This window comes from Pezoporus occidentalis, unplaced genomic scaffold (genome assembly GCF_034315485.1).
Source record: "Pezoporus occidentalis ecotype Australia unplaced genomic scaffold, CSIRO_AGI_Poc_V1 ctg131, whole genome shotgun sequence".
Lineage (NCBI taxonomy): Eukaryota > Metazoa > Chordata > Aves > Psittaciformes > Psittacidae > Pezoporus > Pezoporus occidentalis.
In genome coordinates, this window is record NW_026913115.1 from 2,189,079 (window position 1) to 2,208,026 (window position 18,948).

Genomic DNA, 18,948 nt, shown 5'->3' on the forward strand with positions numbered 1-18,948 from the left:
GAGGGTTGTCAGGCTACTCCTCTTGCTGAATAACTGACTTTCTGTAAAGATTTAAGATTCAAAAAGCAGAGGAAGGAGATAAGCCTAATTGCTGTGCATTGGGCACACCATGAAAGCTGCAAATAAATAAATATTGGCAAACAGTGCTTCTTTGGAGTCAATATTGAGGCTTGAGTAAATGTAGGGTACTTGTGAAATGCTTAAGTAAAAATTGGGGAATCTACCAAATTTAAGTGCCTTCAGTATGAAGAATACCCAACAGGAGGGTTCATTATTACAGCTCTGGACTCACGGTATTTCTTCCTGTATCCCACCCTGTGCTCCTAGATGATACAGCTAGAGTTTTGTTAGAGTCTAGGCTTGCCTTCTGGGTTGCAAGAACTCTAGGACAGCTTTTCATTAAAACATAATTCAAATAATCCTGATATAAGTGGGAAGATAGTTATTAAAAAAAAAATAAATAAATAAAAAAACCACATCAAGAACCAGTTCTTGCAGGGGCTATTCTCAAAATGCAGCTGACCAGTGATAATTCCCTTTTGCTGGGGTTTTCTGAGATCTAACTCCTGGCTAGTCTTTAATCCATTTAATGAGAACCATAATGATTATATGTCATTCTGGTTTATAAATCAAAACACCTTATAAAAGCTGCAGAATATCAATCCAAGCTTTTACCATTACCTGCCAATTTATGGCATCATTTAAGCAAATACATTTGACAAACTGTCTTTTCTAGAAATTGATATCAGTATTAGTTATATTTACATGTTTCATTACCAACTTTTTCATTGTTTTCCCTCTGACTTAGAATTATCCTAATGATTCAGTTTAATAATTTGAAATACTGACATAGTAGTTTTTTCCAGTCCTCTGGAAATTCTCTATTGTTTCAAGATTGATTAGTGATGAACATCGATCAGTAGCCAGCCAAATGATCAGAATTTCCTGGTGAGTTTTCTACAGCTGAGATATCTAACATAGCTGGCTGCTATTTAACATTGTTCAGGGATTAAAGGTTGGTATATTAACCAGTATATATTTTTCTGGTTGTAGATTTAAGGATGAAAAAAGACATTAAGTAATGTATTGAGGTAATATTGTTCCTATTGGAACAATATTGGAGGGGACTGGAGCACCTCCCATATGAAGACAGGCTGAGAAAGTTGGGGCTATTCAGCCTGGAGAAGAGAAGGCTGTGTGGAGATCTCATAGCAGCCTTCCAGTATCTGAAGGGGGCCTATAGGGATGCTGGGGAGGGACTCTTCATTAGGGACTGTAGTGACAGGACAAGGGGTAACAGGTTAAAACTTAAACAGGGGAAGTTTAGATTGGATATAAGGAAGAAGTTCTTTACTGTGAGGGTGGTGAGGCACTGGAATGGGTTGCCCAGGGACGTTGTGAATGCTCCATCCCTGGCGGTGTTCAAGGCCAGGTTGGACAGAGCCTTGGGTGAGATGGTTTAGTGTGAGGTGTCCCTGCCCATGGCAGGGGGGTTTGAACTAGATGGAACTAGGTCCTTTCCAATTCTAACTATTCTATGATTCTATTTGCAGAAGTTTTTCCCATCTAGCTTTGAAGGTCTTAATGTTGTGGATTAAATCAATGTGTCTAAATCCTTATGGAAAGATTTCTTGAAATTTAAGTTGTAACATCTTTGTTTCTGTATGTTAATGCCATTTGTTGCGCTCTTGGTTTCACAATTTTCCCAAATTTTATTCCCTCAGGTATTTTGTCTTTTGCAGTAAGCTCTTTGAACTAGAACTGGAAGTACTGTTTCCATATACAAGTGTATCACAACCACAAGAAGAAAATTTCATATATCTTATCTGTAACTCCAGTCATTTCCAAAGGCATTGAAGGACTTTTTGCTGTAAATATAGCTAAAAATGTGTATTCAGCTTGCCTTTGCTGCTCTCAATCCCTGTACAGCTTTGAATCATTCTCTTTATCTAGTTTGCCCTGTTAAAAAAAATCCACTTTGGCTCTTTTAGCTTCCCGTGAGATTACTGCAATGTTCTTTGCACTGTTTTTTCAGACTTGTTCAGTATTTGTAAATGCAGACAAGATTCAGCAGTCTTTCCTAAGGAGCAAGAATGTTGAGACTTGATGCTATATTCTTTATGTAATTATTTTAGTTTCTCTTTGAGCAATAACTAGTTGTCTTGTCCAAGTATAAGCACAGAAATTCTGCTAATTGGAGGAGAATACAGTCAACTCACCATTGTCTTAGTTTGCTATATCACGTTCAAAGATCTCCACAGCCTTCTACAATGTAATACTAGTAGGAAGATTACGAATTGCTCTGTGTTTCTCCTACATCTATTTTCTCCACCTTGGCTCTGGTTTTGTATACTTGCTTTAAGCCAGAAACTACAGAAGTGGTTCTGTGCCTTTGCTCTTTGCGCCATTTCTGTACCATGAGAATGGGTGCTTTCTGCCCTGTTTCTCAGATAGTCTATTCCTGTCTCCACTCCTAGACTTAAGGCCAGGCCCAGGGTGATGCATCTTGCTATCCAGCAGGAGATTCCCTTCTTAACACTGAGGCAAGAGCTGCAGTCAGTGCCACCATAGTATCTTAAATCCCCCTTTCTAAAACTCTGTCCTCGAATTTAAGGTTTTGGATTAACCTTGACCAACTCAGCATCCGCAGAAACTGAAAAGGGTACGCTATAAGCATGTCGTATATGACACTGAAAGAATGCCAAAGAAAATTAAGCACTTAATTTTGCTTAACTTGCACTAGTTTCTGTGATACTGGGGAACTTCAGCTTAGTGTGAACCAAATGCAGGAAGGTTCATTATTTTATGCCCTAATTATATTAAGAAATTAACTATACAGAGTGGTATTTCATGTAAGTTCAAGAAACATGGCTACTTCTCCAAAAGCAGATAGTTTGGATTTATTGTGATACATTCTTTATATGTATCCAGAATATGTTTTGATATGATGTGAGAATCATGATAGTGCTGTATTGTGGTTTGCCAATACATACTAGAAGTAGTTCAGCTAACTTGGACTATATTCTAGGATGTAGCTGCATCTTTTCTCAGTGAACAATGTCTCATGTCTTAAATCGCAAATTCTCTTAATAAGAGGTTGATAAAATAGAAACAGGGAAAAGGGGAACATTCCAGCTGGTGTTTATAATACATCATGCATTCTAATGTTATGTACACACTGTCAAATTTGTAATGTTTAACTGGGATCTAATAACTGTCCAGAGAACTGGTCATATCTGGAAAAAAGAGAAAGCCAAATAAAGAAAAAACTTATAAATAGGGACAAAAAGAGTAGATTGAAAGCAAAAACACAATGGGTTCTAATTCTTGCAGTTATTCACAAAACATTCTGAAGCATGAGTAGTTTATCTGGAAAAATAATTACAGTTCTTTTAATGACATTTCTGGATAGAACTGGCAGATTTTTTCAGACTAAGTACCAGAAAATGCTGTATCTGTAGCAGCCAAAGTGCTGTTTCAGACTGGAGTTCACAAAGAGCCTGTTTCTTTCACCCTTAAATCAAGTAAATCATAAAACCGTGGTAATTTTTAAAGCTGTACAGAATCAGGGTTGGAAAGCAGCAAAACTTACATTTAAGATCTGTAGTGACTTAAGAGCTGAAATACGTCTGGAAGATCTCCCTTGTCTTTGGTTTGAGCATCACTGCAGGAAACATGAACTGAACCTGCAAGGGAAATGGACTTTTCATTGGGCAGAACCAGTAGTTCCTTCTGCTATGGGGATATGTCACTGTGTTACGGGTAAAGGAAAGCGTAGTGCCTAAAAGCCCTAGAAATCTATAAGGACAGCAATGCAAATACGCTTTCTGTAGACCCAGAATAATTTAGGTTATGTGGGACCATGATGTGGCAGTAGCTGAGTGACCTTCCTTAAACAGCCCTGGAGATCTATGGCAATGCCATCTTTAGCCTGTGGGTGGCTGGACAACAGCTGGGAAATTTTCAGGTGTTTTGTGAGGATAGCTGTCACCACACGGACAGAAATACCTCCTTTGTCGTTTCTGATAAATGTTGAGAGAACAGGCATGTCAATCAAAATAATGTGTTACCAGCCAGTCCGAAGTCCCAGTTGCTCAACATGCTATGGACAGACCAGGCAACTTTGCACAAAGATGTTTAAGGTGAGCTAATTTCTTTGCAGATCATATTCAACAGGGATTGTTGAAGCAAATGGTCTAGGTAGAATATCAGATCAGCTTCTAGTAGTGTCCACGGTGCTTTAGAGATGTACAGGCTTTTGTAGAACTGCACTTATTAGACTGCAAGGGAAGAGAAGCCTGATTGGTACCTGCTTGTATAATAGACATCTATTATATGAGCAGTTTCTATTTATATAGAAATATCTATTTATACAGAAATATATACTGTATAATAGACATCTATTATACAAGTACTAATGCAGTTTTTCTGCTTATTAACCCAACCTACCCATAAAAACCGTTCTGCATATTTGTGGACTCATTCTCCTTTCTTCTTCCTACTGACATGAATATTTGCTGAATCTAAAACTGCTGAACAGATGTGCATGTCTCCCTTTCCTCTACACCTGATTTTCTTGCAAAGGAAACTTCAGTGTACTCCAAGTGGGAGAATTATTCTGCATCCACAGTGTAGGCAGTGTTGATGACTAGTATTACAGTACAGCACAGGGTATTCTGACGTGCACTGATTTCATGCTGCAGGAATTTAGCAGTCTCTATTCAGATGTATTCAGCATCTCTCTCCAATTGTTCCTTGCCCATAACTAGACTCAACCAGAGTTTGAGGTGAAGTCATGATTTTTTCTGCATTTGTTTTGGTGATCCCTCCTTAAGCATCATCATTGTGCGTGTAATTTTCTAATACAAGATCACTCTATTTTTTTTAGTAATGTTGAAGAAGATATAAAATGGTAATTCTAAAAAGAACTCAGTTCATTTTCATTCATTTCATACACTCACACTATAATCTGTTCATTTCACAGACTATGTTTTTTGACCTCATGGGCCAGATCCAATATCAATAGAAAGGTCTTTCATTTGGACTCTGGCCTTTTTGGACATGTCCAAATATAGATTCAGATGTCTGTGAGCCAGTGACACAGAAAACAGGCATAGGATTAAGGAAATCTATATTGAAAAGCTGTAATTCTGAAAAAGCTTGGGGTTCCTGGTGGATTGTTAGTTAAACATAAGCTTTAACTCTGCAGTCATAAGATCACAGGATTTAGATTGGAAAGACATTTAAAATCAAGTCCAACCATTAGCAGATTACAGAAGCTATACATGTGCTGGCACAAGCATTCCCTGCATACTGTGTCCTGCTCTGGTGTTTATAACTGTTAAAAAAAATAAATAATAAGGTAGTGTTCCTATAAAGCCTTTAAAATTACAAAGACTTTGTTTATGCTAAATATTCAGAATTGCTGCAAAGAAGTACTTTTTCTGATTTATGAGCTGACCAAATAGTATGTGATTGTGTCAGGGCAGTACTATATCCAAGCCAATACGCTCCCACTTCAGAATGATTTATTTCAGACTTTGTGACACACTGGCACTGTTAGACAGTTTTTTGATAAGTTGGAGGCTTAAACATGTTTCCAGAATATACACCACAGAAGTGTACTACAGAACATACTGGCCAGAGACACATTCAAGACAATTCAGTTTATTCAGAGCAGCTCTGCAGAGGACTTGGGGGTGTTGGTCAATGAGAAACTGAACATGAGCCAGCTTCAGTGAGCGCTCACAGCCCAGAAAGCCAACCGTATCCTGGGCTGCATCAAAAGGAGCGTGACCAGCAGGTCAAAGGAGGTGATCCTGCCCCTCTACTCTGCTCTCGTGAGACCTCACTTGGAGTATTGTGTGCAGTTCTGGTGTCCTCAACATAAAAAGGACATGGAACTGTTGGAACAAGTCCAGAGAAGGGCCACGAGGATGATCAGGGGACTGGAGCACCTCCCGTATGAAGACAGGCTGAGAAAGTTGGGGCTGTTCAGCCTGGAGAAGAGAAGGCTGCATGGAGACCTCATAGCAGCCTTCCAGTATCTGAAGGGGGCCTATAGGGATGCTGGGGAGAGACTCTTCATTAGAGACAGTAGTGACAGGACAAGGGGTAACGGGTTAAAACTTAAACAAGGGAAGTTTAGATTGGATATAAGGAAGAATTTCTTTACTGTAAGGGTGGTGAGGCACTGGAATGGGTTGCCCAGGGAAGCTATGAATGCTCCATCCGTGGCAGTGTTCAAGGCCAGGTTGGGCAGAGCCTTGGGTGACATGGTTTAGTGTGAGGTGTCCCTGCCCATGGCAGAGGGATTGGAACTAGATGATCTTAAGGTCCTTTCCAATTCTAACTATTCTATGATTGCATTCTATGATTCTATATTGCCATTAAGATGGCACACTCACCTGAAAAGCAGCAAGTTCTGAGAGAACAGAGTAAGATAGCCAAATCACATTGCAAATGGACTGAAAATAAGATTAAGTAAAATTTGCAACAATGCATTAAATGGGAAAATATAAAGATTAAAGATAAACAGGGGGGAGTCATTACAGTGAAGATACAAATCAGAATTTATCTATTTGATGGAATAATGAAAACACAAGATAACACAGCCAAGTACTATTCAATATAACTATTCAAATGTCTGAAAGATAAACTCCCAGTATCGGTCTGTGAACCTACAGACATACATTTTCATAGCAGCTAGATGTCCGAGGTGGTTGTTAGTTTTTTTTAAGTTGGCCTCATAAGTCAAATGCTTTGTGTAACCAAGATCAAAGTAAACTTCTGTTCTGGAAATACCATTCCTTATTCTGTCCTTTCATACAATACAATTTGAGAAACAGAAGCTTCTTCCATTTCTAGATTATCCTTTTAGATAGTTTTGAAGGCTGTCACCTATCTAGACGTCAGTGTTATGAGAATTAGGCAGAACCCGTACTCAAAGTGGTAATTTCTTCGGACTACTGCCAGACTTCAGGAGACATTACATTTGTTACATTCTTCTGAACATACAACATTCCAAATAAACTAAATCCATTAAAATAATGAAGCATATCAGGAATATGCAATCTAATCTAATAGTTTACTGTTACCATAGCAGATGGCTGCTCGCCTAGAATTTTACATGTGATATATACCAGCCTATAGTAATATACCAGAAAACAGAATAAACCTACTATTCATTCTGTTGCTGGTTTTAAGTGATGACTTCCTTTCCTATGCTTGTACTAAAAATTTTAAAAGAAATTTTTTGATTTGCATAAACTATGACTTACCAGAAGCATAAAAAAAGTTACATATTTAAAAAAAAAATTAAAAAAAGGAGTTTTTTACATTGTAGCTAATTTGTTAGGATGTTTAACCACATTATTCCCACTATTAGGCTTTAGACAACAGTGTCCACACTGTATGCCCTATGGCCACTCTTATACCCTCAGTAAAACAAGGGAATAAAGGGTGGCTCAGCTGTTGTTCGGGTCCTTGACTAATACAGGTAATCCAGGCAGGGTTTCATACCAGTAAGGAATGAAAGTTAGGTAATAGAATCACTATGGCTCAGTTATTCTCAGGTAATTCAGTTTCATTTCTCCACACACATCCCTGTTTAAGGGGTCCAAACGCCCTTTTGGTTCTTTTCAGCTTGCACAGTAAGCTTAGGATAATAATGCTGCTGAACATGCACCACAGCAGAATTCTATAAACCTATTTTTTCCAGAATAAATATATGTACTTATGACCCTTGTGCCTATACAGGTTAGGAAGTTAACAGGTCTTTTTGGAAGCATAAAAGTTGCTTTTTAAAACCTATTCAAGGCATCTTCAGATCTTGTTCCATTGTGGTTTACATTGTATAAGGATACACTGTTTTTCTCTCAAAGAATGTACAGTCTAAATTGTCATAGTATAGAGGGAAATGCAACATTGAGTTTACCTCATCACAAATTGTAGACAGTCTAGAATATTCAAGTTCTTCATGTCATAATCAGTGTCACAATCATGTATTTGAAAAGTGCAAAAATAATCCATAGTTGATTGCAGTAAAACTCAGTGCTAAAGGCTAAATTTATCTAAAAATCCTTTCCTGGTTAAACTAATCCTCTTTGTAAGTATATGAATTACATCATCTTCAAAAGCATCCAGCACCTCCCAATGTGTCAAGTATGTGCTTTCTTAAGATCTAGAGAGGACCATATAGTTTGACAAATACTTAAAATATAGTAAGCTTTAGGAAAGTAACCTTACGCAATCTTTTTTTTTTTTTGTTTTTTTTAAACATTTTGGAAACACCATTTCCATTTGTTCATAAGATGACAACTAATCAGAATCTGAACTCTGGCTGAGCTTCAAACCATATCTGTTTTTTCAAAAGGATTCTAGTTCTCTCCCTCAGCAAATAAAAAGGTTATTTCTGGTGGGAGGTGCATTACCAGTTAAATATTCAGTAAATTAAAAGTTTTTAATATTCACTGAATTTGAGATTAAGTTAGCATATCCAGTTACTGTTGTTTTAATATTATTTTACTATTTTCTATCATTGTGCGCATTTTCTTACTGGCATTTAAAGCACTCTGTACCAGATCTCTAGTCCTCATATTTAAAAAATGGGTTCTGAAAGGATCTCGGCAAGTTACATAGTTCACTCATCTAATCCAGTAATATGTCTTTTTCAGACTGTGTTTTATTTTAAAGACTTACTTAATACTCCAAGGCAATATATTTCAGTGAGTCACAGCCGTGTTGGGCCTGAATCTTCTTGCAATCTAAAGCTGTTACTTCTTGTCCTAAACACTATGAACACTGAAAGCATTATTCTGATTAATTTGCTCTTTGAAGCAGCCTTATTATTTAAAACGTCAGAATATCTCACTCAAGTCTCATTTGCTCTAGACTTGGAAAAATCTCTGGAATTAATTTAACATTTCTACCTCTCTTTAGGCTATGTCTTTCATAATTCTGGTCAGTCTCACTACCCTGTACTGGAATTCTACAATCTGTCTAGTGGACAGATACTTTTCTTGGAGTGTGACATCAGAAATTAGAAACATTATTTTGGTAATGCCTTATTTCTCATGAATAGAACAAAATTATCACAAACCCATTCTCAAAGATAGATAGGATGACTTTTTCATTCACTTCTTTGAGAGAAAGCTTAGTTAATATATGAGTCAGATAAATTGGCAATACCTTAGAGATTAATAAATTCTAGTAGGATAAACATCATGATAAAAAAAAAGAGGAGTATACTAAGTCTATTTGAATGACCACATATAGGACCAAGTTTTCACATCTAACTGGCATAGGTGACAAAGTCTGCAGTCTGCTCTGAATGTGCAATAAGTAATATCAAGCTTATTGTTTGGATTTTTTGTATAAAACTTACATTTTAAGCTAAGCATTAGACTTTATTTTATATTCAAGAAAAAAGAAAATATTTTGATCTCATGGTAGGTGCAAAGGGTTCTGCTGATCTAGAGAGATGAGTCAGAAGTGACTCATCACCTGTTTTTTTTGGCAAGATATTTAGAACATGGACAAATCACAAGGTTAATGCTAGGAATAATTAGAAACACTACAATCTCTCACCATTATTTAAAGGCTCTTCTGGTTTAATGTTAACGCATTTCTATTTTTCTGAAACCTCTCAGATAAACCAGAAGGCAGAATGTTTCTCCTCAGTATAAGATTTTTACTCTCTTAACTTTGGTTTCACTGATGTGAAAGCCAGATACTATCACCTCTGGTCTCTTGAAGTAAAGAAACCAAAAGATGATTCACAGGGTACAGATTCCAAAAGAATCCTTCCAGTCAAATGTTTCTGACTGTGTTGTGTCCTTTTCAAAGAGTGTCTGTAGTATCAGATAGAACCAAGTAATTGTCAATCCCTTAAATGCATTAAGCGTCTGTTAGTCAGTACCCTGATTGTATCACAACAGCATTTAAAGTCAGCCAATTTCTGAACAGATGTTCCAATCTCAGTAACAAAGGAAAACAGTTTCTTCTTTACTGGAATCACTTTCTGTAGCTTAATGATATTATTAACTATAAAAGCAATTGCTAGTTACTCTTTTTTTTTTTTTTTTTTCTAATCTTGAGTGTTGCAGGTAACCAGAAGTATTCTTTCCAGTCTAAGCCAGAAATGTCTTAGAGAAATGTGATTAATGAATGTCCAGCAAAACCACTGAGACAGAAAAGTTCTGTATCTATTAGGTAGATTCAATCGGATGTGGGGGATGTACACTATGCCAGGAGGGTCACTGCCAACTGGAAACTCAAGCACATTGGAATGTTTGTTCTATAGCAGCTTACTCCATAAGCATAATTTTCTCTTTCTTCTGAAATACAAGACTTTATTCTTTCTCATTTAGCAGAGGACAAAAGTACTAATTACTTATGGCCCTATTAAATGAAATCAGATAGGGACTAGTTTACAGATGTTCTTTTGCCAGCTTCATCTCTGAGAGTCTGCGGTATGATTCCTATAGCAAGTTCAAGGCTTCCTTCAGAAGATATTAAAAGGAAAATTATTTGCAAAAATGAAAGCAATTCATAACCTCATTTGCCTTAATACAGACATAAAGCACCATGTTGTCCACAAACACAATTCTGAAGAAAGCTGAAGAAAAAAAACCCAAAACACTCCTTTGATCATAATTTTTGTACCTCATTTTACCAATGTCATGTATTTCTTTTCCCTCATCTAATCTTTATTGGTGACAAAGAAATAAATGTTCTTAAACTTGCATTACAAGTTTAAGAAAATTTGTTATTAGTAGTATAATTTAATTTTAATTTCTATTTTCATTTTAATAATCCAAATATTCTTACCAAAGTTATCCTGTTTCCACATTCTATTGAAGACAATAAACTGGCTGGAAACAATAAACAGTGTCTCTCTTCTGAAGAAGAACCATGTGTGAGTGTATGCCATCCTTAACATCTCCTTTCTAATTCTTATCACTAAACCAACTCCATCCTTTTACTCCAAAGCATGTCTCTCAGATGGGTTCCTGATCTCACACTCATCAGTCAGTGTATGAAAACATGTTATTTTATTATATTTTTTAAAATAACTTCCACTTCTGCACCTCTCAGACCTTCTCAAATGTTTTTTGGACAAAAGGGAAAGTACTGCACTGTAAATGTTAGTACCACGAACTGGATTACCTCAAATTCCGTGTATACTTTTAGAGGAACCAGAAGCCCAGCCTCAACTATGCCTGCCAAGGAGGAAGCACCAATGTTAAAAGTGACTTCTTGTATTCTGGTAACTCCTTCTGTTGATTTACCTGCCACTGGTTGTGGCTAAAATTGAATCCAAGAACAGAAATGGTTCTATACGCAGAGCAAATCAGGTCTTGCAAAACTTTGTTAATTTGGATTTACCATAAGCAATGTTACACCAGTCGTTTCATTCTGAATCTTAGACTTACCAATCAAGTTTGTCATGGAGGAAGAATTCATGGGAAAAGGATCCATGTAGTTAGTTTTGACAAGTTCAGCACCAGATCTCCAGAGGCACGGAAGGAATTAGGTCCTTACAGAAAACTTTGTAGTGAAGTTCTGTATCCACTCTATGCATAGAAGCAAGTAATCCAACACACATTGTAAAAGGCAATGAGGTGATGGGACATTTTCGATAGGAAAGGGGCTGAAGACTTTACTTAAACCTGAGAACATTATCCATAAAAAGTATACACTGCACAAGTCCATGGGTCCTGATGAAATCCATCCGTGGGTCCTGAAGCCGCTGGCCATATTTGAGAAATCATGGCAGTCAGTTGAAGCTCCCAATGACTGGAAAAAGGGAAATATAACCCCCATGTTCAAGAAGGGGAAAATGGGTGACCCAGGGAACTACAGACCAGTCAGTCTCACCTCTGTGCCTGGCAAAATCTTGGAGCAGGTTCTCCTGGAAGGCATGCTAAGGCACATGAAAAACAACAAGGTGCTTGGTGACAGCCAGCATGGCTTCACTAAGGGGAAATCCTGCCTGACCAATTTGGTGGCCTTCTATGATGGGGCTACAGAACTGATGGACAGGGGTAGAGCAGTTGATGTCATCTACCTGGACTTGTGCAAAGCGTTTGACACTGTTCCACACGACATCCTTGTCTCTAAATTGGAGAGACATCAATTTGATGGATGGACCACTCGGTGGATGAAGAACTGGCTGGATGGCCACACGCAAAGAGTTGTGGTCAATGGCTCAATGTCCAGCTGGAGACCAGTAACGAGTGGTGTCCCTCAGGGATCAGTGTTGGGACCAGTCTTGTTCAACATCTTTGTCGCTGACATGGACAGTGGGATTGAGTGCGCCCTCAGCAAGTTTGCCAATGACACCAAGCTGTGTGGTTCAGTTGATACGCTGGAGGGAAGGAATGCCATCCAGAGGGACCTTGACATGCTTGTGAGGTGGGCTGATGCCAACCTCGTGAAGCTTAACCGTGCCAAGTGCAAGGGTCCTACACCTGGGTCGGAGGAATCCCAGGCACAGCTACAGGTTGGGCAGAGAAGAGATTCAGAGCAGCCCTGTGGAGAAGGACTTGGGGTGTTGTTTGATGAGAAACTGAACATGAGCCGGCTTCAGTGTGCGCTCACAGCCCAGAAAGCCAACCGTATCCTGGGCTGCATCAAAAGGAGTGTGACCAGCAGGTCAAAGGAGGTGATCCTGCCCCTCTACTCTGCTCTTGTGAGACTTCACTTGGAGTATTGTGTGCAGTTCTGGTGTCCTCAACATAAAAAGGACATGGAACTGTTGGAACAAGTGCAGAGGAGGGCCACGAGGATGATCAGGGGACTGGAGCACCTCCCGTATGAAGATAGGCTGAGAAAGTTGGGGCTGTTCAGCCTGGAGAAGAGAAGGCTGTGTTGAGACCTCATAGCAGCCTTCCAGTATCTGAAGGGGGCCTATAGGGATGCTGGGGAGGGACTCTTCATTAGAGACTGTAGCGATAGGACAAGGGGTAATGGGTTCAAACTTAAACAGGGGAAGTTTAGATTGGATATAAGGAGGAAATTCTTTCCTGTTAGGGTGGTGAGGCACTGGAATGGGTTGCCCAGGGAGGTTGTGAACGCTCCATCCCTGGCAGTATTCAAGACCAGGTTGGATGAGGCCTTGGGTGACATGGTTTAGTGTGAGGTGTCCCTGGCCATGGGTTGGGACTAGATGAAACTAGTTGGAACTATTGTATGATTCTATATCTACTGTAGCAGCAGAAACTTCAGAGCAGGCTAATTCATCATACTTCAGAAAAAAAAAAAAGTATTGCCTTAGAAAGTATTTTAGGTGTGTTTTGCATACTTTTCTGTGCTCCTTAGCATTCCTTGGTAGCTGTGAATTGATGTGTGATCACAGATGTAGATTGGTTGTAATATCTCATTGGGTTGTTACCAGAATAAGTGATATGCCTTATATGGAGATGTATTATTGTTGACAACAGCTCAGCCAACATTCAATTGACCTTCCATTATTATTTCTGAACAAGTAAGACACCTTTAGCTACTGTTACATCCACTTCTGCAAACATGCTCTGAACCAACCTTTGATAACATTTGTACATTCTTTTCTACTTGCTCGTAGAGTACCAATTAGTTATATATTCTGTATACAGAAATAAATATTTTAAGGTGGATTCTGAATACATTAATAATTAAATGTATCTTTGAAGCAAGGTATTGTAACTTGAAAATATCTAACTGGAAATATGTATCAGCACTACATTTTATTAAATAAACACTGAGTTTTGCTACTTTTTTCTGAATTTTAAAATTGCTTCAGTATTTCTAAAGAGTTTAAGGAAACTCTGAGATAAAAAAGTTGCTGGCAAAGTTGTCACCAGATATAAATGCTGCCAATGCTTTGGTAATAGATAAAATGTTATTTTTACCTTCTTATTTTTTCTTTGTATTAGTTTTAAATATTCATTTTTAAAAGGAAACTAAATGGAAAACTGTTATGTAGAATAATATAGCAGTAACTTCAGACAAGCTCATTTGCATCTTTTTTCAGTTAAAGTAGAATGAAACTAAACAGTTATAAAGTGAATTTTTTTATACACAAACACAAAATCTACACACAAAATGCTGACAAAACAGCATACTGAAACAAGCATAATTTCTGTAGACTTCAAATTATCTGTGAGGAAAATATACGAACAAGATAAGTAAAATACAAGTGAATGATCAGTAAGTGCCAGCTTCAGTAGTGCAACATTTTATTAATGACAGAAATACCTGTTTTTTAACACTGCTTATGTTACAAAAAATGCAGTGATAGTAATAATGGCAGCAAAGGGGGATTTGGCACTGAATATATAAAATAGCAAAAGCACATCTCAGTGGTCTTCTAAATGGATGAACAAAAAGCTTATTAGTAGAAAATAATAATAATAAAAAAAGAATTCCTTTCAGTTATTTAAACTGGCCAATCAAAGAGCAAAATAAAAATTTGTTTGTGTAACATAGTGCAATACAATTTACACAAGGTTTTCTTAGGATTGTTATCTTTTTTTCAAGTCCACTGTTTTAAATGTAAACACAAATATGCTAAGTTTAGGAATTGCATTTGTTTCTATTCATTTCGACTGCACAACCTATAAAAGTTCAGTACTAAAAGGTGCACTTTTAAAACTAGTTTAGTTTGTAACTTGCTTGCATACCTGTAGCCAAATTTATGCCTTTTTTTCTTATTATTTAGACTACAATGGTAGTGATTCTAAAAATACATGTGTGGAATGTCTAAGTTTTATTTAAAAACTCAACAATCTAAAATTTAATATAAGACAGTGATGTTTATCTTACTATTAGGCTTTACATGCAGTTTTCACCAACTGCTTTCCATTTGAAAGCAATATAATGCAGGGCACATTAAAATACACTAGCCATTTTGAAACAGTAGTTTATCTTTCTTTTTTTTTTTTAAAGTTTAATTCTCCTAAAGTTTTACATATAAAGAGTAAATGAAATACAATCTTATTTCCCTAAAATTTAATACCGGAAATTGGTGCAAGGTAAAAATCTACAATGTGGTTGACTTGTTTTTAAACAGGAACCTGAGTAAGGGCAGGAAATATAGCATTAGACTTAAAGAATAAAATTCCTTAATAATTTAAGTAGCAGAAAAGGTTTTTAATGTTCTACCACAAAACAACAAGGCAACAGATGATAACGGCCTTGTATTTGACGAATTATCATGAACACCCACTGCAAACCTTAATATTTTCTGCAAAAATAAAACATCAGGTTATGCACAATAATAAAAAGCATCAGAAATAGATGCACCTGGATTATTATTGTTTTTTTAAACCACAAATGTCAGAACTCAGCATTTATGTCACAGTCATTGAACAGGTGCTGAGGTGACTACATTAAGCACACTACTGCACTAAGTAGACACCCCACAACAGGCTTGCACTGCAATGATAACATAGTTTTCTTAGAGGCACAGACTTTTTCTCATTTATGTTCAAAACCAACATGAAATAAACAACTCAAGACAATATTAGGATTCATCCTAAATTTCCTTGTTAGCGAAAAGTTCTTGCCACTTTGGTAACAGAAGTCACTGAATGCTTTTAAAAATTGCAGGTACCTCAAGAAAAATGAGTTCCATATTCAGCAAGGCAGCATTTTATCAGGATATTTTATACCAACTAAGGCATAAAGAACTTTGCATCAGGGTATACAATACTCAATCTTTGAATAAAGTTTCATATTCTGTGTGGCAAAAGTGCATAGGAGTGGGATTCCACTAGAGTAGAAAGAATCCTCTCACAGTATTAAGGCCTTTCAAATTTTATGTGAAATGTGTCAGGCTAAAGTCAGCACAGTGGAAAAAAAAATAGACTATCATCATACTGGACACCACTGAAGATTTCTTAGCATGTCTTGTCTTCTAGTTGTCGCTCATCATCTTCATCAGCTTCCTCAATAACCTGAATTTCATCTGCTTGAGGTAAAGGTGAGATCTCACTCAGCAGTTTAGCTCCTTCAGCTTTTATTTTTTCTTCCTCTTCAACCATTTTCTTCCATATTTTGTGATTTTCACTGAGATGATGTATTAGCTGGCAAAACACTCGTCTACCTTTTTTTCTTTGAACTTCTGTAAAATTATAAGCATATTTGATTGTTTGAGATTCACAGTAATTGTATTTAACACACAAAAAACCAATGGCACATTTTAACACATGGATGCTTATTCAGAATATTTAAATAGTAACAGGGCGAAGGATAACAATGAGGTTTTTTTCAAATTTCATGTCTCCTGGTATTAATAAAATTTTATTAAAAAACTTATTAAAAATTACAATATTTGTACTGTACAATTTCAAGCATCTTTGCTATGTTTGAATCTATTAAATGACAACCATAGGCACCAACTGAAGTACAGAAACTTACTGAAAATAAGATCATGTTCCATTTCTTCATCATCACTGTCCAACTGTGCTCCATCATCATCTTCAGTACTTTCTTCATCGTCCTCTTCATCAACCCATTGGCCTGGAAGCAATCCAGCTGCATCATAGGAATTACAAAGGGGGCCAACTATGTGAGTGATGAAAGATTCTTGCAGTTTTGCAAGCTGTGGAGAAGAACGATCCATGAAGGGGCTTATAGGTAATCCAAGACTTGCTTCTTCATCACCCTGAAAAAAGAAGTGAAAAAAAATGATCAGAACTTCTCATAAAATTAGCTTTAAATGTTTATTTGAAAGATTGCTTTTAAGGAACCAAGTAACCATCAAATGGATTGTATCTTTTTACTAGATACAATAATAGTATAGACTAAGTGAATGAAAATGTAATTAGGCCAATTTAAAATAAAGACACACTATGGTTCAAACTTGCATAGCCCATAACCCTCCCTTCAGCTTTGCTGCGAGGTATTCTTCTGCATAGATGGAGACCTAGTTCTACTGGAGCTGCTATTCCTCTGCCTTTATAGGACAGCTTCAGGGTAGGCAGAGATTTTCAATTGCTGAGCTAATGAACACAGAAAATGAGAAAGCAATCAGTAGAGTAAGGCATTGTAGTAAATGGCTTCCCCCAAAAGTCACAGAAGAATGAAATGAACTGTAACATCTAAAATAAATTGTTTGGTTTACGTTTTTTTCCCATTTTATAAATTGGAGAAGAAAATATTGAACAGTTGCTCATACACAACTCTGAGTTATAATCCCTTACACTTCTGTGGACCTGAGAGTTTTACAAAAAAGTTTTTCTTAAAGGAGCAACTTAGAATACTACAGTCTTACAGTAAGCGTAAACACTTCTGATTATTATTGCTATTGCTTAAATCTCCCAAGTGATTTTGTTGTTCACTTTTATCTTCCTTGTTTGAAAAAAAATATTTTTCAATCCTTGCTTTTTTGCCTCATGAATAGTTAACTCCTCAGAAAGTTGACTATGGGAAAATGACAGAGTGAAAACATAAAATATATTTAGGGGGCTTACAGAAATTGTAAAAGTAAAAATAGGCAATGAATTCTCAGACTTTTTCCCAGTTAATCTTGATAGAATTATTTACCAAAGTTCCACTGTAAAGTTCTTGCCTACATTTTAATACTATTAGTTACTAATGTGCATTTTTAATATTTAATTTTTAAAGTTTTGAAATATTTTCTGTCTTTGCACTGTGTTAGCCGAATATACATTTCCAGTCTTGTGGATACTATACGTATTGTTTCACCTAGAGACATACCAGTTAACTTCCCAATGTAGAAGTTATTTTGGTTTATCAACATCATCCCACAAAAAAAAAAAAAAAAAAGAAAATAAACTGATATGTGAAAAATGGACAACATTGGCACAGAGCTTGTTTGCAAGCTTCTAACACAACTGATAGCAAGTAAAAGGTCATATTCATACACTATCTATAAGAAAAAGTTTTCAGTATTCAGAAAGAGAAGACAGAAATACCTTACCTTCAGATTTAACACAAGGAATGTTTGGTTTAGTTCTATATTAGGTAATGCCAAGAACTGTCATTAAAAAAAAGAGTAAATTGCACTTTCCATACCCACCTGTTCATAAAATTCATTAACAATGCCTTCTGTCCATTTCAGATGCAGCTCTCTGTCTTTTGCTGGGCCATTAATATCTGCCAGTTTAATGCATATTTGACAGGCCAGTAGGCGATCATTTTCATTGCTCCATTCTATTCCATGACTGTTGATATCATTGACCTGGATTGAGAAAATACATTTTTAATAAGTTAAAACAACAGACACTTGCATTATTTTTTCTATATAATTTTTTATCTTATACAGTAGAAAAAACAAACCAAAATCAAAACTAACACAAGAAGAACCACCAAAAAACAACCACCCAAAAAGCCCTCATAAAAAAAAAACCATAAAAGCCCAAACTAATTTACTATCTCTCAGAAGATGGAAGTGAGAGGTATGATCAATGTCTCCTGGGGGTTCCTATGTCACATCTTCTAGGCTTATTAAGCAATTTACAAACTACAATTGGTTTGTACAAAGGAAATACTTTATTTGCATTTTTTTAGTAACTTAAACTTAAATAATATAAAACTTTAAATGCAAGTCATTAATATTAATAACTACTGATTAGCAAATCTAAAATCAGTATATTGTGACCAGCTCAGTGCAGACACTAAAATGTAACAAACCTTGGCATTAAATTCTGCGAGGAAATCAAAATGCTTCTTGAGATCTGTGGCAAGGATTGCTTCAATCACTAAGAAACGAAAGTGCTTGAATTCTACATGATCAAGATTTGATAAAAAGTTGTATTCTGGTCGTGATAAGAAAAGATTCCAGGCAGAAGCAGCGTGGTGATTTTCTAAGACTGATCTGTCATTGTAGAGAACAGCCTACAAAAAAAAAAAAAAAAATACAAACCCAAGAGAGTCATAAATGACAGACTAAAGATTTAAAATTATAATAAATATGCCAAAGCTTAAGAGCTAGTCAGAAAT

The 18,948-nt window shown here is 36.5% G+C and overlaps 1 protein-coding gene across 1 annotated transcript in view; it reads right to left on the reverse strand.

The window, feature by feature from the left end:
• Window positions 1–13,410: 13,410 nt before the first annotated feature.
• Window positions 13,411–18,948, reverse strand: part of PDE3B (phosphodiesterase 3B) — a 93,830-nt gene continuing 88,292 nt past the window's right edge. The window contains 4 exon segments of the mRNA XM_062608896.1: window positions 13,411–16,105; window positions 16,402–16,648; window positions 18,026–18,187; window positions 18,640–18,843. Of these exon segments, the coding sequence (XP_062464880.1) occupies window positions 15,882–16,105; window positions 16,402–16,648; window positions 18,026–18,187; window positions 18,640–18,843 (837 nt within the window). The 3' untranslated portion in view covers window positions 13,411–15,881.